The 20,625-nt window shown below is 38.7% G+C and overlaps 1 protein-coding gene across 11 annotated transcripts in view; it reads right to left on the bottom strand.

Annotated features, from left to right (window-relative positions):
• The window catches only part of DYM (dymeclin), a 413,664-nt gene that overhangs the window by 377,824 nt on the left and 15,215 nt on the right, over positions 1-20,625 (bottom strand). For all 11 annotated transcript variants that reach the window (NM_001133903.1, XM_054537559.2, XM_054537555.2 and 8 more), the window contains 1 exon segment: positions 6,377-6,569. In NM_001133903.1, the coding sequence (NP_001127375.1) occupies positions 6,377-6,516 (140 nt within the window). In that variant the 5' untranslated portion in view covers positions 6,517-6,569.

Consider the following 20,625-nt stretch of genomic DNA (forward strand, 5'->3'; position numbering starts at 1 on the left):
AAACCAGGAAGAAGTTGAATCCCTGAATACACCAATAACAGGCTCTGAAATTGAGGCAATAATTAACAGCCTACCAACCAAAAAAAATCCAGGACCAGATGGATTCACAGCCGAATTCTACCAGAGGTACAAAGAGGAGCTGGTACCATTCCTTTTGAAACTATTCCAATCAATAGAAAAAGAGGGAATCCTCCCTAACTCATTTTATGAGGCCAGCATCATCCTGATACCAAAGCCTGGCAGAGACACAACAAAAAAAAGAGAATTTTAGACCAGTATCCCTGATGAACATCGATGCAAAAATCCTCAGTAAAATACTGGCAAACCAAATTCAGCAGCACATCAAAAAGCTTATCCACCATGATCAAATGGGCTTCATCCCCGGGATGCAAGGCTGGTTCAACATATGCAAATCAATAAACGTAATCCATCATATACACAGAACCAAAGACAAAAACCACATAATTATCTCAATAGATGCAGAAAAGGCCTTTGACAAAATTCAACAGCCCTTCATGCTAAAAACTCTCAATAAATTTGGTATTGATGGGACGTATCTCAAAATAATAAGAGCTATTTATGACAAACCCACCACCAATATCGTACTGACTGGGCAAAAACTGGAAGCATTCCCTTTGAAAACTGGCACAAGACAGGGATGCCCTCTCTCACCACTCCTATTCAACATGGTGTTGGAAGTTCTGGCCAGGGCAATAAGGCAGGAGAAAGAAATAACGGACATTCAATTAGGAAAAGAGGAAGTCAAATTGTCTCTGTTTGCAGATGATGTGATTGTATATTTAGAAAACACCATCATCTCAGCCCAACATCTCCTTAAGCTGATAAGCAACTTCAGCAAAGTCTCAGGACACAAAATCAATGTGCAAAAATCACAAGCAAGCCTACACACCAATAACAGACAAACAGAGAGCCAAATCATGAGTGAACTCCCATTCACAATTGCTTCAAAGAGAATAAAATACGTAGGAATCCAACTTACAAGGGATGTGAAGGACCTCTTCAAGGAGAATTACAAACCACTGCTCAACGAAATAAAAGAGGACACAAACAAATGGAAGAACATTCCATGCTCATGGATAGGAAGAATCAATATCGTGAAAATGGCCATACTGCCCAAGGTAATTTGTAGATTCAATGCCATCCCCATCAAGCTACCAATGACTTTCTTCACAGAATTGGAAAAAACTACTTTAAAGTTCATGTGGAACCAAAAAAGAGGTGCATTTCCAAGACAACCCTAAGCCAAAAGAACAAAGCTGCAGGCATCACACTCCCTGACTTCAATCTATACTACAAGGCTACAGTAACCAAAACATGGTACTGGTACCAAAACAGAGATATAGATCAATGGAACAGAACAGAGCCCTCAGAAATAATACCACACATCTGCAACCATCTGATCTTTGACAAACCTGACAAAAACAAGAAATGGGGAAAGGATTCCCTATTTAATAAATGGTGCTGGGAAAACTGGCTAGCCATATGTAGAAAGCTGAAACTGGATCCCTTCCTTACACCTTATATAAAAATTCATTCAAGTTGGATTAAAGACTTAAATGTTAGACCTAAAACCATAAAAACCCTACAAGAAAACCTAGGCAATACCATTCAGGACATAGGCATGGGCAAGGACTTCATGTCTAAAACACCAAAAGCAATGGCAACAAAAGCCAAAATTGACAAATGGGATCTAATTAAACTAAAGAGCTTCTGCACAGCAAAAGAAACTACCATCAGAGGGAACAGGCAACCTACAGAATGGGAGAAAATTTTTGCAATCTACCCATCTGACAAAGGGCTAATATCCACAATCTACAAAGAACTTAAACAAATTTACAAGAAAAAATCAAACAACCCCATCAAAAAGTAGGAAAGGATATGAACAGATACTTCTCACAAGAAGACATTTATGCAGCCAATAGACACATGAAAAAATGCTCATCATCACTGGCCGTCAGAGAAATGCAAATCAAAACCACAATGAGATACCATCTCACACCAGTTAGAATGGCGATCATTAAAAAGTCAGGAAACAACAGGTGCTGGAGAGGATGTGGAGAAATAGGAACACTTTTACACTGTTGGTGGGACTGTAAACTAGTTCAACCACTGTGGAAGTCAGTGTGGCGATTCCTCAGGGATCTAGAACTAGAAATACGATTTGACCCAGCAATCCCATTACTGGGTATATACCCACAAGATTATAAAGCATGCTGCTATCAAGACACATGCACATGTATGTTTATTGCGGCACTATTCACAATAGCAAAGACTTGGAACCAACCTAAATGTCCATCAATGATAGACTGAATTAAGAAAATGTGGCACATATACAGCAGGGAATACTATGCAGCCATAAAAAAGGATGAGTTCATGTCCTTTGTAGGAACATGGATGAAGCTGGAAACCATCATTCTGAGCAAACCATCGCAAGGACAGAAAACCAAACACCGCATGTTCTCACTCACACGTGGGAACTGAACAATGAAAACACTTGGACACAGGGTGGGGAACATCACACACCAGGGCCTGTCGTGGGGTGCGGGAGGGGGGAGGGATAGCATTAGGAGATATACTTAATGTAAATGATGAGTTAATGGGTGCAGCACACCAACATGGCACATGTATACATATGTAACAAACCTGCATGTTGTGCACATGTACCCTAGAACTTAAAGTATAATAAAAAATAATAATAAAAAAATTAAAATTTATTGCCAAAAGATATAAACATTTCACGGAAAAGGAAATACCAATACCCCTTAAACATATGAAAATAAACACAACCTTAATTATTAAAGAAAGGCAAATAAAACCATAAGGACCACTATCCAAAACTTGCTGAACTGGGTATCAAAAAGAAAAACGACTGCTATTATTCACACTGAAAAACGTGTGTGTGTGTGTGTGAATTTACCCTCAAAAGACAGAGAAATAGGCCCTCTACTTCTGAGGTAAAGGAAAATGAGAAGTATAGACTTCTTTGTCACGATTACACCAACCCCTTCCTGAAAACTGGTAAAGAAAAAAACTGAAGTGCTTACCTTTAATTAGTAATAAACATAGTAAGAACTATATTTTATATAACCTAATTGATGATGTAAAGTCCTCCTTACAGAAGAATTCCAGTTATTAAATGTAGAAATGACCAAATTAGAAATATTACCATTTTGTAACCTCTTATAAAAAAGGTGATTCAGGCAAAAATCAATAGATGCGAAAATACACTCAAAACTCTGATCAATCTTAGCATGATAACTGGTATAAAACACACTTTTTCTACATATGGAATACCTTACCAAAAATGATTAACCTAAATTTTATCAAGCTTTTAAATTTCCAATTTACGGGAAATATATGGAATAAAAGAACAAGTTACAAGGTGTGAGAAACAATCAGATAAATACTCAAGATGGAACATTCTACAGAAAAACTGACACAATTTGTTTTAAAAATGACATGAAGGAAAAAAATAGTGGCAAGGGTGGGAAGTGGATACCCATATTCTACATTCAAAGACATTTAAGAACAAGAACCATCAAGTGCAACATATGCACCTTATTTGGTTCCTAATTGTAATAAACTATTAAAACAACTTTAATTTAAATTAAATTAAAATTTAAATATGGAAAAATTTAAATATGAACTGGGTAGCAGAAATTATTGTTAATTTTATTAGGTGTGATAATGGTATTATGGTTATGTTAAAAAAAAAAGACTTTAAGATACTTAAAAAACAATAATGAACAAAATATAGAAACAACCCAGTGTCTATTAATTTCTGAATGAACAAAATGTAGTATATCCATACAATGGAGTATCACTCAACAATATCCAAATGTCTATTAATTTCTGAAGGGACAAACAAAATGCAGTATATCCATACAATGGAGTATCACTCAGCAATAAAAAGGAATGGAGGCTGGGTCCAGTGGCTCATGCTTATAATCCCAACACTTTCAGAGGCAGAGGAAGGAGGATCACTTGAGGCCAGGTGTTCGTTCAAGACCAGCCTGGGCAACATGGCAAGACCCTGTGTCTACAAAAAATTTTTTAAAAAGCAGCCAGGCATGGCGGTGCATGCCTGCGGTCCAGCTACTTGGGAAGGTGAAGTGGAAGGATCACTTGAGCCCAGGAGTTCAAGGCTATAGTGAGCTACGATCGCACCACTGCAATCCAGCCTGGGCAACAGAGTGAGACCTTGTCTCAAAAAAAAAAAAAGAAAAAAAGGAATGCAAGTACTGGTGCATGCTACAACATGTATGAGTATTACACTCAGTGAAAGAAGCCAGTCACGGCTGGGCGCAGTGGCTCACGCTTCTAATCCCAGCACTTTGGGGTGCTGAGGATTGCTTGAGCCCAGGAGTTCAAGACCAGCCTGGGTAACAGAGCAAGACCCCATCTCTAAAAAAGTAGAAGAAAAAAAAAAGAAAGAAGCCAGTCACAAAAGACCACCTATTGTTACAATTCCATTTACATGAAATGTCTAGAAGTGGCGAAGTTAGTAGTAGTTATTAAATTAGTGGCTGGACGCAGTGTCTCACGCCTGTAATCCCAGCACTTTGGGAGGCTGAGGAAGGTGGATCACTTGAGGTCAGGGGTTTGAGACCAGCCTGGCCAACATGGTGATATCTCATCTCCACAAAAAATACAAAAATTAGCCAGGCATGACGGCATGCAACTGTAAGCCCAGTTACTCGGGAGGCTGAGGCAGGAGAATTGCTTGAATCCAGGAGGCAGAGTTTGCAGTGAGCAGACATCACGCCACTGAACTCTAGCAGACTGAGACTCCCTCTCAAAAAATAAATAAATAAATAAGTGGTTGCTAGTGCAATCTAGAGTTTGGGGGAGCGTCTGCTAATGGGCATGGGATAGGGTTCCTTTCTGGGATGATAATGTTCTAAAATTGGTGATGGTTACACAATTCTGTGAATAAAAACACTGAATAATACACTTTAAATGGGTGAATTACATGATATATGAAACATATCTCAAAAAGTGTATTATTTTTCTATTGCCACTACAAAAGTTATCAAAATTTAGTGGTGTGAACAACACAAATTTATTATCTTACGGTTCTGTAGGTCAGAAGTCTGACACTCAATGAGCTAAGATCAGGATGTCAATAAGGCTGCATTCCTTTCTGAAGGCTCGAGAGGGAAATCTGCATCCTTACCTCTGCCAGCTTCTAGAAGCTGCTCATATTTCTTGCTCATGACCTCCCTACCGTCTTCAAAGCCAGCAAGGTCAGGTTGAGTCCTCCTCACATCACATCTGACTTTCTCTTCTACCTCCCTCTTCCACTTTCAAGTTATCTGGCCTGCCCAGATAATCCAAGATAATCTCCCTGTTTTAAGGTCAGCTGATTAGTAACCTTAATACCTTTTGCTACTTTAATTCCCCTTTGCCATGTAATGTAACATATTCAGATTCTGCAGACAAGGACATGGACATCTTTGGGGGGCTACTATTCTGCCTATCATAATAAAGCTCTTAAAAAGTAAATAAAAATTTTTTAAATCTAGTTATTGAGTGTACGGGAATTCAATATTCTATTCATTCTACATTATTATTGTCTGTCAGTTTTTGTAATAGAATTAAAAATGAGATATTGTTTTTCACCTCTGAAACTGGCAAAGGTCAAAGGTCTAAAAATGCATCAAACTGACAAAGATATGGGGAAACACACCTCTCATGCATTGCTGGTAGGTGTGTAAATTGCTACAACTTCCATGGAGCACAATTTGGCATAGCTACTAAACTGCAAATGCACATACACTTTGACCCAGCAATTCTACTTCAAGAAATTTATACTAAAGATATATTTGTGTGTATGAGAAATGATGTATGTGGCAGTAACTGTTATCACAAAGACTGGAAACAATGTAAATGTTCATCAACAGAAAAATCAATTAAATATATTCTACAGATACTCCACAGCCATTAAAAAGAATAAGGAAGTTACATATGTGCCACATATACAAGATATATTTTACTTAACTGTGGGAAAAAAGGCAAGGGACAGAATAGTATGTGTAGTATGCTACCATTTGTATTTAAACAATTTTGTGAAACTATATGGGATATATGCTTAAGTAACCTATATTATCTCTAGAACGATTCAAAATAAACTGCTACCAGTGATCACCTCTAGAGAAGGGAGGTGGCTACTGAGTTGGGTAAAAAGAAAAGCTTATTTTCTACTTTCAAATCTTTTGGATTTTCTACTGATCTATGTATGACAGATAGACTAGATAGATAGACAGAACATTTCTAAATTTTTTTTTTAATCAGCATACCACACAAGTTGATATGGCCCTCTATTCAAATTTTCAATCTCCAGGCAATCTCTTACCTGCTAGTTGGTGCAGGGAAAGAAAACGAGAGAAGCTGATTCCAGAACGGGTCATTCTCAGAGATGGATTCCGTGCCTGATAACTTTTTCAAGTACTGATTTTTAGGAAGATCGCCAATTCTGCTGCTATTCGATCCCATCTTCTAGCTTAAGCAGATAGTTTGTCCTTAAACCTGCATTTCCAAAAGACAGCCTATAAAAAATAAAAATAAAAAAACTTTAAACTTGTTCAAAAGTCATCAGGCTTTGTCTACCTATAAAAAAACTATAAACGTACTAAAGAAAATCACATCTTTCTGTATTTATAAATATATTAGACATCAGATACAAAGTTACAAGAAATATGGGGCTAGGCCAGGCATGGTGACTCACGCTTGTAATCCCAACACTTTGGGAGGCCGAGGCGGGCAGATCACGAGGTCAAGAGATTGAGACCATCCTGGCCAACATGGTGAAACCCCGTCTCTACTAAAAATACAAAAATTAGCTGGGCATGGTGGTGCGCACCTGTAGTCCCAGCTACTCAAGAGGCTGAGGCAAGAGAATCACATGAACCCAGGAGGCAGAAGTTGCAGTGAGCCAAGATGGCGCCACTGTACTCCAACCTGGCGACAGAGCAAGACTCCATCTCAAAAAAAAAAAAAAGAAAGAAATATGGAGCTAACACCTGTCTTAGCCAATACAAACACAAAAATCCAAATCTGTATTGTACTTGTACCATGTATCTTAGGATGGGCATAGCTCTACCCAAGAAAATATCTCAAAGCAAAATCATAATAATGGTAACTTATAATTAGTCTGAAAATGAAGCTGTTTTACAACGAAAACAATGGTGACAAAGAAATACAGAAATCTGGATGGCTTGAATGTACAAGGAAGGGAACATAGCTCAAGTAATTACCATGTGCTACTTCTACTTATGGGGGTCATAGGGACAAACCTGAATTACCCACTTCAAGTGAAAGAGATCCCAATTACAAAGGAATCACATTTAATGTTTCTCTCATTCTGCTGTAGGGCACATATGTAGTTTTTGTTGATATGCCTCTTCCCCTAAACCATGCACATTTTTACGACAGGAATTATCTTATTCATCTTTCTATGCCCACTCTCTAGACTAGCATGTAAAAAATTCCCTAAGCAGTATGTTGAAGGAACAAGGGAGTGAATAAATAAGCAGTATCCACAAGGCTCTTCAAAAGTCAGTATTGGTTGTTCTCAGTCACTAAGGGAAGAAAACTAATAGTTTAGTTACAAATATGAATCACTGTCTTCCTTAAATCACACTTAACATAGTTTTAGATCATGTTTTATCTTGATTTGTTCAGAAAAGGTCTCCCATTGAATAATAAAATGGTGATAAGATAAATAATACATTATACTATTTTAAAATTACCATCACAATGAAAGGAAACTACATGGGCTCAGGGACCAAAGGTGGCTCAGGTCAGGTGAGAATGTATATTAGTGACTCACTTTCTTCCTCATGTCCCTTCTCATTCCACAAAGGCACTGAAGCCACGGTCAGAATTTGGAAGCTGGATTGAGCTGCTTATTCTGAGAGCAAGATGCTTCCCCGATGATGCACATGGACAGCTGGGTCTTCTGAATCTGAGATAGAAATACTGATCTGGCTCCTCATCGCCTGCCCCTGAACCTGAGGCCAGCCACTACTTTCATCCTTCCTGCAAGGGGACAGGGGCCCCAGTAACTCAATTCAACTTCAACTGAATAATAATTCAGCTTCAATTAAGCCTCTATATTAAGACAGCTAATCACAAGGTTTAATTTCTTAAAGTAGGGCTTGTTAAGCCCAATTAGAAAATGCTATAAAAGAAATACCCTGAAGGCCAGGCGCGGTGGCTCACACCTGTAATCCCAGCACTTTGGGAGGCCAAGGCAAGCAGATCACCTGAGGTCCAGAGTTCAAGACCAGCCTGACCAACATGGAGAAACCCCCTGTCTATTCAAAATACAAAATTAGTCTGGCATGGTGGCACACACCTGTAATCCCAGCTACTAGGGAGGCTGAGACAGGAGAATCACTTGAACTCAGGAGGCGGAGGTTGCAGTGAGCTGAGATCACAACATTGCACTCCAGCCTGGGCGACAAGAGCAAGACTCTGTCTCAAAAAAAAAAAAAAAGAAAAAAAGAAAGAAAGAAATACTCTGAAATATATAAATTCCTAACTTACAATAGTATTTTAAGCTATCAAAATTATAAGGGGACATAATACACTAGTGAAAATGAATGAAACAGAGCTAAATGGATACATCTCAAAAATACAAAATGTTTTAAAAAAAAAAAAAAAGCAAGCTACCTAATAGATATGGTATGCTTTCGTTTATAAGATTTTAAAACTGGCAAAAAGTATTATGGATTTATTCATAGCTAGCACTAGTATTAAAACTTTTTTTTTTTTTTTTTTGAAGAAACAGGGCCTCACTCTGTTGCTGAGTACAATGCTGGAGTACAGTGGCGTGATTATAGCTCATTGTAACCTCAAACTCCTGGGCTCAAGGGATCCTCATGCCTCAGCCTCCTAAGTAGCTGGAACTACAGGTACATGCCACCAAAGCCCAGCTAATATTCTGCATTTGGTAGAGATGGGGTCTCACTGTGTTGCCCAGGCTGGTCTCGAACTCTTTCTGCCTTGGCTTCAACCACAGTGCTGACATTACAAGCGTGAGCTACTGAGCCTGGCCAAGAGGAAATAATTTAACTAGAAATCTATAGCTTTTCAAGCTACCAATTAAGTTTGAAAGCAGAATAAAAACATTTTCTGATTTGCCAAGATTCAAAAGACCTCCCAGGAACCTACAAGGAAGCTACAAGATGTACTCCTTCCACATAAGGGAACAAGCCAAGAAAAAGGAAGAAATTCAAGAAACAGGGGATCCAACACAGGGCAGTGGTATAGAGAATCACAGCCATGCAGCAGGCTGGGACAAGAGTCAAAACAGCTCCCGGATCAACCAGGAGAAGAAAGCATAGAACTGACAGTTCACTTGATGTGTCTAACCTTATTCTGTGGAATGTTACAATACTGTAGGAGAATTTGGAAGCAATGAATAATAGTTATATGGAGAATACAGTAAATAATTTTGTATAGACTACAAACTTTGGGAAAAACAAATTATTCAAGAAAGGTCATGTAATCATAGTATATGACTAAGTTCAACAGTAATCAACATTTACATAATCACTATGATATAAATACTAAATATTTAACCAAAAATTGTGAGGTAACTCTACTGAGAAGATTCCGGAAGAAGCAGCAGGATTGGTGGTCTACGAGTGCTAAACCTTCATCTTCCGTAACAGGTAGTGCTCAATAGAAAATACGTAAGGTTAGTAAATCAAAAAACAGTAAAAATTTATTAGTTATAAATAAGGAAGTAGGGCCAGGTGTGGTGTAATCCCAACATTTTAGAAGGCCGAGGCAGGCAGATCACTTAAGGCCAGAAGTTCGAGACTAACCTGGTCAACATAGTGAAAACCCGTCTCTACTAAAAATACAAAAATTAGCTGGGCATGTTGGAGCATGCCCATAATCCCAGGTCCTCAGGAGGCTAAGGCACAAGAATCACTTGAACCTGGTAAGTAGAGATTGCAGTGAGCCGAGATTGTGCCACTGCAATCCAGCCTGGGCAACAGAGTGACACTCTGTCTCAAATTAAATAAATAAGGAGGTAAATAGCAAAAAGCAACAGCTTATAGATTTTAAAGTGGTGGCCAGGCACGGTCGCTCACACCTGTAATTCCAGCACTTTGGGAGGCCAAGGCGGATGGGTCACCTGAGGTCAGGAGTTTGAGACCAGCCTGACCAATATGATGAAACCCCATCTCTATTAAAAATACAAAAATTAGGCTGGGCGCAGTGGTTCATGCCTGTAATTCCAACACTTTGGGAGGCCGAGACGGGCGGACCATGAGGTCAGGAGATCGAGACCATCCTGGCCAACGTGGTGAAACCCCGTGTCTACTAAAATACAAAAAAAATTAGCCAGGTGTGGTGGCACGTGCCTGTAGTCCCAGCTATTAGGGAGGCTGAGGCAGGGGAATCACTTGAACCTGGGAGGTGGAGGTTGCAGTGAGCTGAGATCTTGCCACTACACTCCATTCTGGGCAACAGAGCAAGACTCCGTCTGAAAAAAAACAAAAAAATACAAAAATTAGCTGGGCATGGTGGCGGGTACCTGTAATCCCAGCTACTTGGGAGGCTGAGACAGGAGAATCACTTGAACTCGGGAGGCAGAGGTTGCAGTGAGCCAAGATCGCACCATTGCATTCCAGCCTGGGCAACAAGAGCGAAACTCCATCTCAAAAAAACAAAAAAAAAAAAAAGAAAAAGAAAGTGGCCACCCCTGTGGAAAAGGACTCTGGAGTGGCGAGGGTGGTAGAGCAGTTTTTTATATTAAGTCTGTCATATTAGTTGACTTTTCAAAATCACGTCCATATACTACTTTGATTAAAAATAAAATATTTTCTGGCCAGACACAGTGGATCATGCCTGTAATCACAGCAACTCAGGAGGCTGAGGCAGGAGGATCACTTGAGGACAGGGGTTAGACACCAGCCTGGGCAATATAGCAATACCCTGTCTCTAAAAAAAATTTTTTTAATTAGCCAGGCATGGTGGTGCATGGAGATTTCAACAACAACAACAACAACAACAAAAAAGCACAACCCATAAAAGAAAAAAATTTATAAACTGGGCTTCATCAAATTAAAAACTTTTGGGCCTGGTGTGGTAGCTCATGCCTATAATCCCAGCACTTTAGGAAGCCAAGGCAGGCGGATCACTTGAGGTCAGGAGTTCAAGACCAGTCTGGCCAACATGGTAAAACCTCAACTCTACTAAAAATACAAAAATTAGCAGAGTGTGGTGGTGTGCGCCTATAATCCCAGCTACTAGGGAGACTAAGGCACGAGAATCACTTGAACCCAGGAGGCGGAGGTTTCAGTGAGCCAAGATCATGCCACTGCACTTCAGTCTGGGCGACAGAGCATGACTCCATCTCAAAAAAAAAAAAAAAAAAAGAAGTGAAATGAAGGAGAGCAATGTATATGTGAACTGAAAATACAACAGATAGGCAGAAGGAATTAGGAATACTTTGTTATTATAAAGTATTGCACAATCTGTGAAGTTCTGATGTTGTTACTGTATTATTTAAAAGCAATCTTGGATTGCTTGAAAATGTATATTGTAAACTCTAGGGTAAACACTAAAACAGTAAAAAAAAAAAAAAGTATAATTGATATGCTAAGAAAAGAGAAATCTAATCTCATAAAATGCTCCATTAAAACCACAAGGCCGGGCACAGTGGCTCACACCTGTAATCCCACCAGTTTGGGAGGCTGAGGCGGGTGGATCACCTGAGGTCAGGAGTTAGAGACCAGCCTGGCCAACATCGTGAAACCCCATCTCTACTAAAAATACAAAAAATTAGCCAGGTGAAGTGGCAGGCGTCTGTAATCCCAGCTACTCAGGAGACTGACGCAAGAAAATCGCTTGAACCCAGGAGGTGGAGGTTGCAGTGAACCAAGATCGCGCCATTGCACTCCAGCCTGGGCAACAAGAACAACACTCCATCTCAAAAAAAACAAAAACAAACAAACAAAAAAAGAATCTACATGTCCCAGAGAGGTGCCAACAAATCAGACTAATAGGTACTTTCTTTCACAACCACTAGGATTGTTTTTACATATTAAGTTACTTCATCATCCATATTATACATGATGAGATATTAGGATCTCATATTCTAGTTACTTGGTGTCCTATTATAGAATGTTCTTTCACTTAGACTAGTTTTCCAAAATAAATTTATTTACTTATTTTAGAGATGGAGTCTCACTCTGTCACCCACACTAGAGTGCAGTGGCATGAACATAGTTCACTGTAGCTTCAAACTCCTGAATTCAAGCAATCCTTCCGCCTTAGCCTTCTGAGTAGCTGGGATTACAGGTACATGCCATCACACCCTGCTACCTTTTTTAAATTTTTTGTAGAGATGGGCGTCTTGCTATGTTGCTGAGGCTAATCTCAATCTCCTGGCCTCAAGAGACCCTCTTGCCTAGGCTTCCCAAAGCAATGGGATTAGAGGTATGAGCCACCTCTCCCAGCTACCCAATAAATTATTTCTTTCAAATTTTATGCAAAATTGAACTTTTTCAATAAAAGCAAAAAAAGTAATGTTCTTGGGTCCTCTGGGATTCTGCATTAATTTCATTAACTCTGATGAGTATACAACAGATTTTGTCCTCCACCACCTACTTAAGGATATTGCTAGTTCCTTTTTAGCCAAAGCTTTCAAATTATTTTTATTTGTCCAATAATCCCTGTGACCCTGAATATGCCTCAATAAAATATATGTTTAAACATATGAGTAAAAAAGACCTTGACTACTTGTTTACAGTATGCTATTTATCAGGGGACTTATGCTAATTAGCAGTTAGGATTGTAGGCCTAATATTAGTGTACTGAATAAGCACCTCTAACTGTATGGATGAAAGTGGGTTAGTTCAAAGAGTGTTGGTTTACTGACAGCAATTTAAGTATGGGTCCTCCTGGCTCTACCATGTACTCAATTTTCCTTCTCTGTGCTTCATTAAAATTAACAGGATAAAAATGACACCAGATCAAAAGAAATGAGAATCATAACAATTTGTTCTCAGTTAAATAGACCAGTATCTTACTTTTTTTGTGTGGTAACTTAAAAGCAAGCAATTTTACTCTAGGAGTTTAAGTACATGAATGCTGAATTTTCAAGAGAACAAAATTTGATTTTGGAATCAACCTCCTCCTCCCACCAGGTGAAGCAACAATGAGAAACAATACTATCAAAGAGTCTACTAACAAAATTTGTCAGATATTTTTGTTTATTTTATATTCTTTTTGTATCAGTAATATTCATGGTATAAAATACAAAACTTCAAAGGATATACAGTGAAAAGTCTCCTTCCCATCCCATCTTCTAACCACCTTCTCAACTCAGAGAAAACATTCACAGTTTCTTGGGCATCATTCCACAGACATTCTGTGTATATACAAACATATGTTCAACCTCTTTTTAAATAAACCATAGCATATGACATATTCCTCTCTACTCTGCTATTCCCACTCATCAATATATAGGAAGTCATTATATATCCATATACGAAGCACTTCATTCCTTTTTACAATTGTGTAACATTCCATTTTATAATTTCTCAAATACCATATTGATGGACATTTAGGTATTCTACATCTTTTGCTATTACAAATCATTCTCCAAGTAATAGAATATAAATGTCATTCTCCAATAAGATATATACATTACTTATATCTTATACTATCACTTACATAAGCATATAAAATATTTCACACAGGTATGAGTAGACAGATACGATAAATCCAGAGAAATAGAATTGCTGGGTTAAAGGGTATATGCATCTGTAATTTTGATAGATACTGCCTGGCTGCCTTCTATAGAGGCTGTACCAACTTGGATTCTCACCAGCAACGCCTGTTTCTCTACTCCACAGTCACCATTGTTTAACCAAACTTTCTGATCCTTGCCAACTTAGATTTAAAAAAAAAAAAAAAAGTTTTTCAATACAATTTTATTTTGCATCTCTCTTGCTGTGAATAAGACCATTACCTGTTCATATTCTATGACTGTTTTCTACAGGTTTATAGGAAATAAACTTTATTTTCAAAGAGGCTAGGATAGACCACAAAATTAAGTCTTAAATCAAACACCTGTACACCTGTAATCCCAGCACTTTGGGAGACAGAGCAGGAGGATTGCTTGAGCCCAGGAGTACGAGGCCAGCCTGGGCAAGACCCCATCTATACAAAAAATTTAAAAACTAGCTGGGCATGGTGGCACAAGCCTGTGGTCCCAGCTACTCAGAAGGATCGCTTGAGCCCAGGAGTTCGACGCTGCAGTGAGCCACGTCTACACCACTGCACTGTGCAACAGAGCAAGACTTCGTATCAAAAATAAAATTAATAAATCAAAATAACTGCTCAGTCCAAGAACACTATGAAATCTTTCTAAAACAATATGAATAAAGCCTACAAGCATATCAGGAGAGACACTGAACAGAACGTTAACAAAAAAAAATCGAGACAGCCAATTGAGTAAAGAGTACAGTGCCTCCTTCCCCGTTTTTTCTCACCAAACCCTAGAAATAATATAAATCATATTTTTTTAAATAGCCAGTGATTACACAGCCATGCTCAAAAAATAACAGGGGGCCAGAAGCTGTGAAGAATCCCCATAAAATAGAAAACAGCTGGAGATGGGCTAAAAAGGGAAATAGCATCCCAGAGCAGGCTCAAGGGCCTTCAAGGGCACCATCCCAAAGAGTGTGAACAGGAACTCCGGCACAAAAGCAGAAAGGCCAGAAAAAGGCCCACAAGCAACTAACAGAAGCTTGGCTAGTGCACCTGAGCAGACACCCCTGCCTAAGCCCTCACTCCCACAGGAAGCAACAACAGGGTGCTACCTGCTAGGAACAGAGTGAAGGCAACACCCTGGGCACCTGGAGTATAAAGCGGAACAAGTTCAGACATAATAAGACCAGTAGCCACTGAGGCACTCTCGCCAGAAAGATCCACCTGCTCCCCCACAGAAAGCAAAGTAGAAAACTGAGCCCCAACGGCATCTCTTCTGCAACGATTCCTGCCAAGGATTCCAAACACACACGCACAATCGCCTGCTCCCAATTTATTTGGAAGTCTCAAGACCCTGATCAATGAAAACTAGAAAGTAGAAAACACTATTGGATAATCTCCAAAGAGTCCTACTGCCTTTGCCCTCACTGGGCATCATTAGACTCCCTTGGCTTTCAGCTCTTCTTTCTCTAAATCTGTCAGTAACTGATCCCATCTCCTGGCTTTTCTAGTGGCTTCCATGATACTACTTTCAAATTTCTCCTTCTAGACCCAACCTCTGGCCAGGAAGCCAGTTCTATTGATATCTCTAAAATATTTAAGACTTTTTTTAACTCAAGGATAATATATATAATATAATCAGTAAGTTTGTTGGTAACAATGATCCTTATGTAAGTCTATGCTAGAAATGAGAAGTAGGCTATTGCTGATGCTTTTAGTAGTAAACCTTTAAAAGGACCTATCTTCAATGCAAGAACTCAGTCTTAACATGTGCAAAACTGATTCTATCATCCCTCCCTGTTACCCCTTAAAACTCTCCACTACTCCCCTAAAGCTGCAATTATGTAAGAGCTGCCTTGAAATGTTATTTTGCTGTAGTACATATAACATATCTCCCCAGGTAGATTATTCCTGAGAGGCATGAATCAGGCCTTACACTTCTTCCTTAACCCTAATCAATCTCCAGCATACTGCTAAAGAGAAATTACTCAAAAAATACTTGCTGAAATAGCCAAGGTCTCACAGCTAATAAATATATGAAAAGATCTTCAGCCTAAATTCTGAGTACAATATGCTAATTAAAACAATAATGTATCATTTTTACCCATCAAACTAGTAAACGTTAAAAGATACTTGGTAGCAGGCCAGGAACTGTGGCTCACGCCTGTAATTCCAGCACTTTGGGAGGCTAAGGTACAAGGATTTCCAGAAGCTGAGTTCAAGACCAGCCTTGACAACAAAGCAAAACTCTGCCTCTACAAAAAATTTAAAAATCAGCCAGGCAACATGGCTAATGAGCCTGTAGTCCCAGCTACTCAGAAGGCTGAGGCAGGAGGATCACCTGAAATCCAGGATTTTGAAGCTACAGTGAGCTATTATACAATCATGTACTTCAGCCTGGGCAACAGAGGGAGACTCTGTCACCAATAAATAAATATATTTTATATTTGTGAAATATTTGATAAATACATAAAGTAAATCTCCTCTTTTATGTGTGCTGGCTATCTCTTGATTTAATGTGCCTTAAATGGAAAGTAAACATTAGTGGATCTGAAAATCCATGATAACCAAATTCTGTTTTAACACCCTCAAAATGTGTAAATGATGCCCTAATGCCCTTTGTCCCTTCTCAGGCTGATAATCCACAAATTCTACACTATATTCCAGAATCACTTTCCTCCTAAATATACATATAATATTATATACGATATAATATAGTATATGATATATAATATAGCATATGATATATAATATAGCATATGATATATAATATAGCATATGATATATGATATATAATATATATATTTAGGAGGAAAGTGATAATACAATTATATGTAATATAATATATATATGGATTGTGTGTACAAACACACACAACACACATATATGCCCCACTTGTACCTAAGAGACTTTAAGGAGAAAGCTGAAACAGGAGATCAGAGAAATAATGGGCAATAATCACCGGCCAAAGGACAGAGTAAATGCCACAGGTGCCATGAGTCCACAAGTAATAGAACATTCTCTGAAAGGCAACTAGGTTCCAAACGCTATATTAAGTACAGTTGGGTATTCTCCGCCCAATGAAATGAAAGCAATGGAAAGAAAGATATAAACCCACAAAGATCAGATCAAGGGAAGTGTGGAAGATGGGAAGGTGACAGAGGAGTGTACCTGAACCAGCAGACCTGAGGAAGCCCCAAAGGGAGTTCCTGCCAAGGGGGACACTAACAAGAAGGCAGGCAATTCACCCCATGGAGCCGTGGGAAGGCTAAACAGTGAGAGACAGGGCACTGGGGAAGGCGGGGCAAGGTGCAGGGCTAAAGTATGGGGGTCTCTCTCCCCAGGAAGAGACTATTATGCGTGCTCCCCAGAGAAATACGACTAGAGAGACCAACACCAAGGTTGGGGAGGGTAATAAGGTGGAAAATGAAGAAAACAAGAGAATGAAGATAAAGTCAACTTGCTACAGCTCCACAGTGAGTTTCCCTGCCTCCAAGGCAGGAGACTGAAGGATTCCTCTCAAGAGAAACTGAATAGGAACCTAGGGAAAAGATACAGACATTTAGGAACTGCCAGGCCAATTTAAAAAATAGATCGTCACCTCACAGCAATGCCCACCACTCAACAAAATCTACTTACACAAAGAGCTTCCAATCAGCTTTTGGGTAGTCTCAACTTTAAATAAGAATGGACAGTCAAAAATGATTAGACTTGTGAGTAAAGCCTCCAACATGAAATATAGAAACCAAAACAGCCCGGTTCTGGTGACTAACTCCTAGAATCCCAGCACTTTGGGAAGCCAAGGCTAGAGAATCACTTGAGCCCAGGACTTGGAGATCAACCTGGGCAACATAGAGACATTTTTAACGTCTCTACAAAAAAATAAACAAATTAGCCAGACGTGATGGTGCACGCCTATAGTTCCTGCTACTTGGGAGGCTGAGGTGAGATGATTGCCTGAGCCTGAGAGGTCAAGGCTGCAGTGAGCTGTGATTGTGCCACCACACTCCAGCCTGGGCAACAGAGCGAGATCCTATCTCAAAAATAAAAAAAAAAAGAAACCAAAACAAACTAAAGAAAGGAATCATAGAAAACAGATGATTCTAAGAAAAAATTAAAAACTAAAATATCCTTAGATAGATAATAATGAAAACAGTAACAATAATAATACCAAACATTTATTTAGCACTTACTATGTCCCCAGTCACCATCTTGAATGTTTCACACATACTAACTGATTTACACTCATCACAAACTATGGCGTAGTACCTTTTTTTCTCATTGCCTAAATCATAAATTGGCAAATTACAGCCCAAGGGCTAAACCCTATGTGCTGCCTGAAGAATGATTTTTACTTTTTTTTTTTTTTTTTCAGACAGGGTCTTGCTCTGTCGCCCAGGGTGGAGTGCAGTGGAGTAATCTCAGCTCACTGCAACCTTCGCCTCCTGGGTTCAAGTGATCCTTTCATCTCAGCCTCCCTAGTAGCTGGGACTACAGGCATGCGCCACCATGCCTGGCTAATTTTTGTATTTTCAGGTTGCACTATGTTGGGCAGGCTGGTCTCAAACTCCTGACCTCAGGTGATCTGCCCACGTTAGCCTCCCAAAGTGCCGGGATTACAGGCATAAGCCACTGCGCCCAACCTGATTTTTACATTTTTAAATCGTTGAAAAAAATCAAAAGAATATTTTGTGATGTGTAAATTATATGAAAAGAAAATTTCAGTGTCAATAAAGTCTTATTAGAACACAGCCATGCTCATTTGTTTACATATGGTCTATAGCTGTTTTCCTGGTACAACAGCAGACTTGGGTAGTTGCTACAGAGACCATTTTTGGTGCCCTCATCCCTTTATACTCTCAGTGCACCACAAATCTCAATGACATGGTTATACTCAACAGCATTTCAAGTGTCATGAGTATTGCCATACTATAACTATTTTACCAGTGACTATCACGTCAAAAGAACAGAAGTACTCTGATGTCACACTTGTAAGTCACAGTGGACTGTAGATTGTTTAAATCTAGTTAGATGTCAAAGTACTTTATTATGTAAAAGCATCACAGCTGTGCCAGCAAAATACAATATAGGAAGTATTACTAGACTAAGCACTCATCACAATATCCCGATATGCCCTGCCACACAGCATTCACTCCCAACTCATGAGAGCAATGAGCAGGAAAATGGTCAAATGTAAAACAAGATATACCTCCTCAGAGCAGAATGTCTTGCCAAAAATTAAAAATGGAAATAGGGCTGCAACCAAAGTAAATTTCCAAATGGCTCATTTGTTAAGCAAGCAAGGAAAGTATTTACCAATGGTGAGTTAATTAAATTGTGTTTGATTACAGCAGCCAAAGAATTGTGTCCAGTGAAAATAAATATCTTTAACATCTTACTCTTTCCATGAAAAGTGGCTCGAAGTACAGTATGTATGAAACAATTACAGCTATGAATATTTTCAAAAAAATCAAGAAAATACTAATTCAGCACAATCTGAAGTAGAATCTGCTAAGATGTGTAACAACTGATGGTGGTAAAAATACGTATGAAGCAGAAAACGGCTTAGCTGGACAAAATTTACAAGCCTTGTGAAATGTAAGGTGTTTAAAGCTTATGGCTATTAATCATATTCTCAATCAGCAGGTACTCTGCAGAAAACATCTGAATCTATCATGTGTTATTGAACCGTAATGTCAAAGGTAAATTTCATTTGTTCTCATGACATTTTTGTCAGAAATAGAAGCTAAATAACCTGACGCATCCTGCCACGAAACAATACAATGGCTTAACAATGGCAGAGTTTTACTGAAATGTTTCAAGTTCCAGGCTGAGACAAATTTTTCTGAATGAAAAGAATGACCCTCAACCACTATTGTTGCTGCAGACTTGATATATCTGTTAATGAATTCAGCCTAAAGTTAGAAGGACAACAGGGTCTACATGCAAAACCTACATTGAGATAGTCATTTCAAGGACAACTAACATTGCCTAAGTCACAAGTCATGTCAAGATACTTCGTGCACTTCCTGTGCTGTCAAAAATTAAAATAAGAAGATCTCTACTGCCACACAAATATGCAGCAGACATATTTTCCAAAATCAAACATTTCCAGCAGTATTTTTTCATACCTCAATGCAAGTAGAAACGAACATTCCACATTTCAAAAAGCATTTAACTGTGCAATGAGGAGCTTCTACGTAATCCTCAATTGGAAGTGATTAGTCTGCAGTATAATGATTTGCTAAACGTTAAGTATCAAGAAAAGAGTCTAAAAGAATTCTGTAAATGTCTTCCAAGCAATGAATATGCTCTATTAAAACCATATGTTCACAGACTATTAGCAGTATTTGGCAGTATCTAAGAAGACATTTTCAAAGATGAAATACATGAAATCTCATTACAAATCAGCATTAATAGGTGGACATTTATCATTAATTTTGATGATAGAGAACATTAACTTATCCCCTCTCCTCCAAAAAAAATTCATTCTTCTCATCAGCAAATCTTTACTGCAGAAATTGTTCTCAATCATTATTAGTATTGCATTTTGAGTTTTATTAATAAAAAACTTGTAGAAATGTTTTCTCTCTTGTTATATAAGTACTTACACAATGAAATGATTAAATAATTTAAAATATCCTTCATTTTGCCTCGGCTCATAAAGCCTGAACTATTTATGATTTGGTCCTTTACATGAAATGTCTGCCAACTCCTAGCCTACATGAATAAACTAAAGCAAAGAAAGGTTAAGTAACTTGCCCAAGATTATAGAGCTAGAAAGTGGCACATCAGGTTTTAAACCCAGGTAGGATAAGTACAGAAACCATTCTCTTTTAACCACTGTTTCATATTGCTTCATGA

The sequence above is a fragment of the Pongo abelii genome, chromosome 17 (assembly GCF_028885655.2).
Source record: "Pongo abelii isolate AG06213 chromosome 17, NHGRI_mPonAbe1-v2.0_pri, whole genome shotgun sequence".
In the NCBI taxonomy this organism is placed as follows: Eukaryota; Metazoa; Chordata; class Mammalia; order Primates; family Hominidae; genus Pongo; species Pongo abelii.